Raw genomic sequence first — 9,583 nt, 5'->3', positions numbered from 1 at the left:
CAACAGCACCTCAGCATGTTAAGGGACGCCTTCGTCGAGGTGTTCGACATCAACCGCCCACTTCGGGAGATGATCGGCGGGCCAATGAAGATCGTGTTAAACGATGACGCCCAGCCCTACGCCATCACCGCTGCCCGCTCCATCCCGTTCGCCTGGAGAGAAAAGACCAAGGATCAGCTGGACAAGCTCCTCCGTGATGGTATCATCTGAGGTCACACACCCGACAGAGTGGTGCCACCCTCTGGTCGTGGTACCCAAAAAACCCGCAGAAGGCAGCAACAAGGACAAATCAGATGTCAGGATCTGCGTCGACCTGACGATGTTGAACAGGCACGTCCGGCGTGGCGCTCATCCTCCACCGTCATGCAATGAAGTAGTCGCCAGCATCGACAAGAGCAGCAAGTTCTTCAGTAAGTTTGATGCGAAGAACGGCTACTTCCAAGTACCGCTCGCCGATGAGTCGAAGGATCTGACCACGTTCATCACCCCGTGGGGCAGATTCCGCTTCGAGAGATGTGTCCAAGGCCTCAGCTCATCTGGAGATGAGTTCAACCGCCGAGGTGATGTCGCACTCGCTGGAATACCCAGGACTTGCAAGGTGACGGACGATATCCTGTGTCACGATGACACGTACGCATCCCATCTGAAGCACGTCATCACTGTTCTGGAGCGGTGCAAGGAGCACAACATCACTCTGAACCCAACGAAACTTCAGTTCGCTCAGTCAACAGTCGAGTACTGCGGATTCAACATCAGCAAAGATGGATACACCGTGGACCGGCGCAAACTTCGCGCAATTTCCGACTTCCCAGTACCACAGAACCTCACCGATCTTCGCAGCTTCATGGGGCTCGTCAACCAGCTAGCCTCATTCTCAACAGACACAGCGAGCGCTGCCAGCCCGCTGCGCGACCTCCTCCGGCCCCAGAACCACTGGTGCTGGACCAGCGTCCACCAACAGGCTTTTGAAGCCGTCAAAGCGACACTTGTGTCACCACCGGTCCTGGCGTTCTTCAAGCCCGGCCTGCCAACAGCCCTTCACACCGACGCCACACGACTGCATGGCCTGTCGTACGCGCTTCTTCAGAGCCTTAGGTCACGTGACCTTAGGTCAACTTTTGACCTTTCGACCTTTCGAGGTCAACATACATATGTTTCGATGCGGATCGCCGAGAGGATCACGATGGTGCTATTAGTTTGTTCCTAGCTGGAATACCTTGAAAGTTATTCGAGAAAAACTTCATATATATGTGGTGCCGCAATTTTGACTTCCTTTTGCTCCTGTGACGTCATCTTTGACCTGACCTGAAAATGACCTGAGTAAAAATTATAGACCTTATCCATTTGTACCCTGCACCGTTTACCGCTTGTCGCTATCTTGCTTTATTCTCGAGATCTCGCTGTCGCTCCCGCTCGTAATAACGGACAGGTCATAAAAATGACCTGACCTGAGGTCAACGCAGGGCGATATCCACTTTCTTATTTTCGCATATAAATGACAATTGATAAGGCTTTATTCGTCATCAGATTAAGTTGCAACTTTCAGTGGGGAAAATATCAAGGTCACTCTTCGAAAAATAGGTCAAAAGGTCACGCGATCAAAATTTTCAAAAATTGAAAATCCGAGATAGCCAAAATGTTTGTTGGTTGATTGTGAGTTGAACCATATAAAGTTTTTATCGTAGAAAACCAATAGTTTTTGAGTTATAGGCCGCCAAACATAGGGCTGCAGCGCGACATCCAGGAATTGCCCGAGGCTATATCTCGGAAACCGTTGTTCGAAGAAAAAATCCTTGCCACAGCTGGCTTCCCCGCCCACCACAACCCATTAGACCAATTTTAAGCAAAAAATAAAATATGAGGGTGCAGGGCACTTGTCGATTTGTCGTGGAACGCCCCAGCTCCAGGACGGCAACTGGCGCCTCATCCAGTGTGGCTCACGTATCGTCTCTGACGCAGAGTCACGCTACGCCGTTATTGAGTTGGAGATGACCGCCATCTGTTAGGCAGTTCAGAAGAACTATCTCTACCTAGCCGGACTGAAAGAGTTCGATATCATCTGTGATCATCGTCCTCTCACCCCTCTGCTGAACCAGAAGTCACTCGCCCAAATCGAGAACCCCTGTCTTCTCCGCCTTCGAGAGAAGCTGGTACCATACCACTTCAAGGCTGTCTGGAAATCTGGCAAAATGCACTGCATCGCAGACGCCCTCTCCAGAGCTCCTATCGATGACCCGACGGAGGATGACCAAGAAGCCGAAGCAGAAGTCCGGCATCATCCCCACAATGTTGCACTATCTAGTGCCCAAGAGGTGGACCACAACGGAAACGGTGGCACGCCTGACCTGATCATGGATGAACTCCGTGCTGCTGCCAGGAGCGATGAGGAATATCAAGCACTGGCAGACACGATCCTCAACGGCTTCCCAGACCAGAAAGCCGACCTGCCATCCAGTCTTCGAGCCTACTGGCAGGTGAAGGAAGATCTCTCCGTCAACGACGGCATCATCCTGTGTGGCGCACGTCTTCTCGTTCCACGCAGCCTTAGACGAGACGTGCTCAAACGCCTCCACGCCGGACACCAAGGTATCGAACGGACAAAGCGACGCGCTCGCCAATCTGTCTACTGGCCCGGTCTCAACCAGCAAGTACACGAGACCGTCACAGCGTGCTCAGCCTGTCGCAAGTACCTGCCCACACAGCAGAAAGAACCGATGCTGAGTGATCCAGAGCCGTCTCGCGTCTTCGAAACGATGTCCGCCGACTTCTTCTCTCATGCGGGAAAGTCCTGGCTTGTCATCGCCGACCGACTCTCAGGATGGCCCATCGCCGTTTCCATCGACGGTGAGCCGACATCCAGGATCTTGGTCAGCCACTTGAGAGAGGTGTTCGCCGTCTACGGTGTCCCCAATCAACTCAAGACCGACGGCGGGCCACAGTTCACAGCCCGCCACACCCGCACCTTCCTGGAGCGATGGGGCGTGACGCACACGATATCATCCCTACATTACCCGCAGTCCAACGGTCATGCAGAGGCGGCGGTCAAAGCCGTAAAACGGCTGGTTCAAAAATGCAGCGTGTCCGGTCGCCTCGACCTCGAAGAGTTCTCGCAGGCCATGCTTAAACTCAGGAATACACCCCGGGAGGACGGTCGATCACCCGCTGAGGTACTCTTCGGACACCCACTGAGGACCATGGTGCCGATGCACCACTCCGCCTTCGCTTGTAAATGGCAACAGGCTGCTGACGAGTGTGACAAGCGCGCTCACACCCGACGGGAAGCCGCTCGCGAACGCTACGACGCAGCAGCCCGGCCCCTGCCGTCTCTCAAGATTGGCTCAAATGTCGCCATTCAGAACAACGAAAGTGGCCTGTGGGACAGGTCCGGCGTCATCGTCGCCATCGGTCGCTACAGAGCCTACCTGGTGAAGCTCGCCAGCGGTCGTACACTGTGGCGGAACCGGCGCTTCCTACGACCGTATCGCCCACTCGTTCCCGTCAGCGAACGCCGTACCGATACTGAAGCGACGGCGCCAGCCACTGCAGCAACGGCTACCACGCCGTCAGTGACGTCAGGCCGCACCGCTCCACCATCCGCGCCCGCAAAGCAAGTCCGGTTCGCGGATCGCCCTGCTATCGCCGCTCCACGTCGCAGCGGCAGGATCACACGGCCTCCTTCCCGACTCCAGGTCGACCCCTGTCTGCAGTCATATGCGTGATCGACTGAAGGGGGGAGGTGGGCGTGGGGGGGAGGTGTACCATACGCCATTATTTAGTGGCCTCGACTCTCGAGTCAGCTGTTTGCTCCCAGTCAGCTGTTTGCCGAAACAGCTGAACGCGGGATAGCGGCAGAGTGTTTTGGGATTGCCTCGTGTGTGATCAACGTGTGGTGCGCAGAATACACGATAAAGCATCAGAACAAGTCGGAAGGCGAACGTCATGTAGAGGCACGTGAGAAGAAGAACGTGTCGCAGCAGATGTCAGCAAAAAGGCAGTAGGATAAACATTCTCGCTTCCATATCTGTAAGCACACAAACGAAAGTCACTGACGGATAACGACATAATTAACACACAAGTGCATTGGCGACAAAATGACGCACGGGTCAAATATAACATAAACTAAATGGTCCTCGATAATAAATCGTTAAGCGGACTGACTCTGGGTGTAAAGAAGCTATTTTTCCCTGTACTTCGACCTTTATTGACAGGTCTTCAAAGGGGCAATGCGATTCAAAAAACAAACAATAATCATGCTATACTGCCATCCACGAAATTCTCAAAATGATCGATGCTAAAACACGTGACACAACTTACAGACAGTTCGTACTCCAGTAGGTCTACTTTTTCAAAACACTATCCCATATAGGGCTAAGCGAGAACTTTCCGACACCCTGATTCAGTGATGGGTTGCATAATCGAATCTCGATGGCCTCCCTTACGACACGGCGGGACCATGTTGGCTCGACCGCCAGCGTGCTAGCCTGACCTGGGTCAAATGGTTGGCGACACTGGAGCCAGTGTTCAGCTAAAGGGGATGTGTCTGACCTCCCATGCCTTATGGCTGCTACGTGTTCTTTAAGTCGCATGCTTTTAGGACGCCCGGTCTCGCCAACATACGTGGCACCACAATCACAAGTAGTCTTGTAAATGACACCTTTTTGCAAATCCTTTGGTGGTACGTCCTTGGCTTTAACTAGTTTGTCCCTGAGTGTTGGCTTCGAGCTATATCCTAACCGAATCTGGTGAGGCGCTAAAATCCTAGCAATTCTTTCGCTGGTTCCTTTGACGTAGGGGATGCTAATGTACATAGTACGGGGTCGTTCGGTTGTCTGGTCGTCCGGTACGGCCGGATCTGTCCGGTCGGGTCGCCCAGCGGTCGGTTGGGCTCGGTTATCGCCATCGGTCAGCTCCTGTCTCTGCTGCTCCGTCGCAGCCCGCTGTTTGGGCTTCAGCGCTCGTCTCACGTAATGTCTCGGGTAGCCATTTTCCTCGAAGACTTTTTCTAGACGTGAAATTTCCTCCTTCCGAGCGCCCTCCTCGCTGCATACTGCTTCAGCACGTTTGGCTAGACATTTGATGACACCTGTTTTTATGGAGTCTGCATGGTGAGAACTGAAGTGGATATATAAATTGGTTGCTGTAGGTTTTCTGTAAACCGTTGTTTTCAGCGCGTTTCCCGCTCTCGCCACTTCTACGTCCAAAAAGGGAATTTTCCCATCTTCTTCGACCTCTCGTGTGAATTGTATGTCCGGGCATACGTTGTTCAGATGCCTATGGAACTCGTCTAACGCGTCCGTCCCATGTTGCCAGACCACAAAAGTGTCGTCCACGTAGCGCCGCCAGTATTTTGGCTTGAGATGAGCGGTTTCAAGAAGTGTTTTCTTGAAACAGACGAAGCCATAGACGCCGTATGTGAGAAGCTTCTCAATGACGAGACACTCCCAGACAGGTGTGGAATGTCTGTCGATTCTATCAGAACACTGATGAAGGAGTGCCTAAACTGTAGCTATTTTCAGTGTGGCGGCCAGCTATATAGTCAGCTTGAAGGAGCCCCTATGGGCCTTAGTTTAGTCGCACTGGCAAACGGCTTCATGGAGACTCTCGAGAAAACACTTCTTGAAACCGCTCGTCTCAAGCCAAAATACTGGCGGCGCTACGTGGACGACACTTTTGTGGTCTGGCAACATGGGACGGACGCGTTAGACGAGTTCCATAGGCATCTGAACAACGTATGCCCGGACATACAATTCACACGAGAGGTCGAAGAAGATGGGAAAATTCCCTTTTTGGACGTAGAAGTGGCGAGAGCGGGAAACGCGCTGAAAACAACGGTTTACAGAAAACCTACAGCAACCAATTTATATCCACTTCAGTTCTCACCATGCAGACTCCATAAAAACGGGTGTCATCAAATGTCTAGCCAAACGTGCTGAAGCAGTATGCAGCGAGGAGGGCGCTCGGAAGGAGGAAATTTCACGTCTAGAAAAAGTCTTCGAGGAAAATGGCTACCCGAGACATTACGTGAGACGAGCGCTGAAGCCCAAACAGCGGGCTGCGACGGAGCAGCAGAGACAGGAGCTGACCGATGGCGATAACCGAGCCCAACCGACCGCTGGGCGACCCGACCGGACAGATCCGGCCGTACCGGACGACCAGACAACCGAACAACCCCGTACTACGTACATTAGCATCCCCTACGTCAAAGGAACCAGCGAAAGAGTTGCTAGGATTTTAGCGCCCCACCAGATTCGGTTAGGATATAGCTCGAAGCCAACACTCAGGGACAAACTAGTTAAAGCCAAGGACGTACCACCAAAGGATTTGCAAAAAGGTGTCATTTACAAGACTACTTGTGATTGTGGTGCCACGTATGTTGGCGAGACCGGGCGTCCTAAAAGCATGCGACTTAAAGAACACGTAGCAGCCATAAAGCATGGGAGGTCAGACACATCCCCTTTAGCTGAACACTGGCTCCAGTGTCGCCAACCATTTGACCCAGGTCAGGCTAGCACGCTGGCGGTCGAGCCAACATGGTCCCGCCGTGTCGTAAGGGAGGCCATCGAGATTCGATTATGCAACCCATCACTGAATCAGGGTGTCGGAAAGTTCTCGCTTAGCCCTATATGGGATAGTGTTTTGAAAAAGTAGACCTACTGGAGTACGAACTGTCTGTAAGTTGTGTCACGTGTTTAAGCATCGATCATTTTGAGAATTTCGTGGATGGCAGTATAGCATGATTATTGTTTGTTTTTTGAATCGCATTGCCCCTTTGAAGACCTGTCAATAAAGGTCGAAGTACAGGGAAAAATAGCTTCTTTACACCCAGAGTCAGTCCGCTTAACGATTTATTATCATTAATATACCTGGGTTTAAATATGACTTTACAGTCTCATAAAATGGTCCTCTGTCCATTAAAAGCATGACACAATATATCTTTCCAAACACATAAACACTTCTCTGTTCCTTGTCCTATCCATGAGGCGCTTCCACCATAACACAATGCATAGGCTCACTAAGCCATCGTTCATGACACATAATTCATAATCCAATGGCACTACGGCCAGATTCCAAACTTAGGCGCACTAGCCTGTAAACTACAAATATAACCTATAACATATCCTATGACTTCAACAGTTGAACCTGTAGTTGGCGATGGATTATAAAGGACACTTTTGCGTTAGTTAAAATGTCTATTCGAGTACGAATACGACAAAATTCTGTACAAAACAAGGTAAGTAATTACACGTTGAAAAGACGTGTTCTTCAAATCTCTCTCCCTCTATCTCTTTGCTTCTTCTCCCTCTTTCTATCTCTCTCCCTGCTCTCCCCTTCTCTCTATCTCTCTTCTCCTCTCTGCTCGTTTCTTTCCCCTCTTCTCCCTGTCGGATTTTTAAATCAATTTTCTTATCAGTCCAATTTCTCGCACTATTTTTCTGTAAGCGCCGCACATTAGCTGTCTTTCTAAATATAGACTGTGGCACCTCTCACAAACTATAGCGTAACACAAATATTCTTCTAACTCATACACTCCCCCCTGATCTCCGATCATCTCAACTGTGGTTCAGGTACACATTCTGCATCGAGTCTGCTGCCTTGTTACGCGACGTCCTCTTCCCAATGGCTCGTGGACAGGCTGTTGCCGGTCCTCTTGGTCAGGCTCGGTCCCACTCTGCTCAAGCTCAGGCGTCTCAATCAGCTCGTGACTGGGCGCCCTCATATCTTCGTTTGTGCTCTCGCTCACATCCAGCGTTGGTTGTCGAACAGAAACTTGCACGAGCCATGGTTCCTCCTCATCCGCCGCTGCTCCCCCCAGCTCATCCTCTGCCGCTGACCGCTGGCTGTCGCAGGCAGCAACTGGTCGTAAGTCACGCACGTGACGGGGTATACCGTCCACGTCAACTGCTTGTGGAGACACCACATTGGTGACTGTGCCAATGTAGCTTTGTGCGTCACATCGGCGTGTCGGATCTCTCACCCAGACACGGTCACCGACCCCAAACCGGCACGCTACGATTCCGGGTTGCATGCACCGGCATCGATCCCGCGCAGTCTGACTTCGTATCTGTACAACGCATTGGCCGGTGCTGTTTCAGGGTTGATGTCGTCTTTGGGGGTCACATTGTGCCAATACAAAGCTTCTTGCACTGAACAGCCCGTGCGGGCTACGGTTCGTTTGATTGAGCGATGGCACCTCTCTGCGATCCCATTTCCTGACGGCTGGTATGCGCTCCGGAACCTCATCGCGACGCCCCATCGTTCGGCGAAGGCTATGAAGGCGCGACTCCGAAAAGAAGCCGCGTTGTCAGTAAGTATCTCGTCTGGTGGTCCACGCTCACAAAAGAGCTGTTCTAATTGTTCTATGATAGCGGCAATGTCTAGTCTCCGCAGCTGTCGCCACACTGCGAAGCAGGACGGTCCGTTGTCCACCAGAGTCAGGTACTGATGCGCTCCCACATGAGTGATGTCCATACTCAGCCGCTTCCACGACCCAGATACGCTTAGATTCCCTTTCTGCCATTGGACTGGAGCTGGATCAATGGACAGACACTGTTCACACCGCCGTACCACCGCTCGTACTTGACTTTTGGTGACCGATGGGGCGGCTCTCCGGCAGAAGTAGTAAGTCCGTCGCACACCGGGATGCCCTGTTTTGTGATTGATGCGACGGATCATCTCCTCGACGTCGACGTCATCTTCTGCTGCTACTGCAGTCACGTCAGCGGCAGCCACGACGTCATCACCAACCGCCGTCACGCTGTCATCCGCCGCCGGAGACAGCCACCTCTGCGGCACTCGGGTGAGCACGTCTGTTCGGTTCTCCTTCGACATGACGTATTGCACGGTCACGCTCAAGTTGTATTCTTCCACCGTTGCCCTGATTGTTTCCAATCTTCGCCGTATCAACATCTCGCCCGCCGCTTTGGTTTTGAGGCGCGCTTTCCCTGACAGGGTATCTGTCAGCCAGTGGAAAACGGTTTTTGAGTCCGTCATCAGCTGCACCTTCTTCACTCCCCACTGGAGGGACATGTTGACTCCCTTCAGAGCTGCGTCTAGTTCCGCCATGTTGATGTGGCCACATTCGTCGCGCCGCAGCCAGCTTGCGTCCTCAACGATGGCCCCCGTTCATCTCCACCGCCACGCCCAGCGCCAGGGAGCTGGCGTCGACCCACACCGTCGCTTCATCGCCACTAACGTTCCATCGCCCACGGCCTGGGTCCGCTTCCTCCACTCGCTGCATGATCTCCTTCACCATTTGCAGCACTCTGGAGTCCTTCACTTCTGTGTCCCACGTCGCTGTTGTAGCGTTTGCTACCCGCTTGACGAAGGAAGTGGCAGGCCGTAACCAGCCACATACCGGCAGGTGACCGACTAGCCGGTCGCACAGAGAGAACAGCGCCCGCTTGGTGAGTGGTTGCTGAACGCTGCCGATGTCATTGTCTCGTGTCCAAACCAAGTCACTCCTTCCTTCCTGCACGCGGAGTCCGAGGACTCTAGCGCCGTTTGACAGTCGTTCGGGTGGTTTGCAGTCTAGGCCGTACTGCTTGAGATGAACCTCCACATGCTCCGCCGGGACCACGCTCTG

At 52.6% G+C, this 9,583-nt stretch overlaps 1 protein-coding gene across 1 annotated transcript; it reads left to right on the top strand.

Annotated features, from left to right (window-relative positions):
• Positions 1–319: 319 nt before the first annotated feature.
• LOC122376491 (uncharacterized protein K02A2.6-like) lies at positions 320–3,998 on the top strand. The gene is made up of 3 exons (XM_043356380.1): positions 320–1,071; positions 2,378–3,562; positions 3,812–3,998. Exons 1-3 carry the CDS (start codon positions 320–322, stop codon positions 3,996–3,998), a joined length of 2,124 nt encoding a protein of 707 aa, XP_043212315.1.
• Positions 3,999–9,583: the final 5,585 nt, after the last annotated feature.

The sequence above is a fragment of the Amphibalanus amphitrite genome, unplaced genomic scaffold, assembly GCF_019059575.1.
Source record: "Amphibalanus amphitrite isolate SeventyFive unplaced genomic scaffold, NRLGWU_Aamphi_draft 002165F_arrow, whole genome shotgun sequence".
NCBI lineage: Eukaryota > Metazoa > Arthropoda > Thecostraca > Balanomorpha > Balanidae > Amphibalanus > Amphibalanus amphitrite.
Note: the sequence above shows the minus strand (reverse complement) of the source record. Positions and strands in the feature narration are given on the sequence as shown.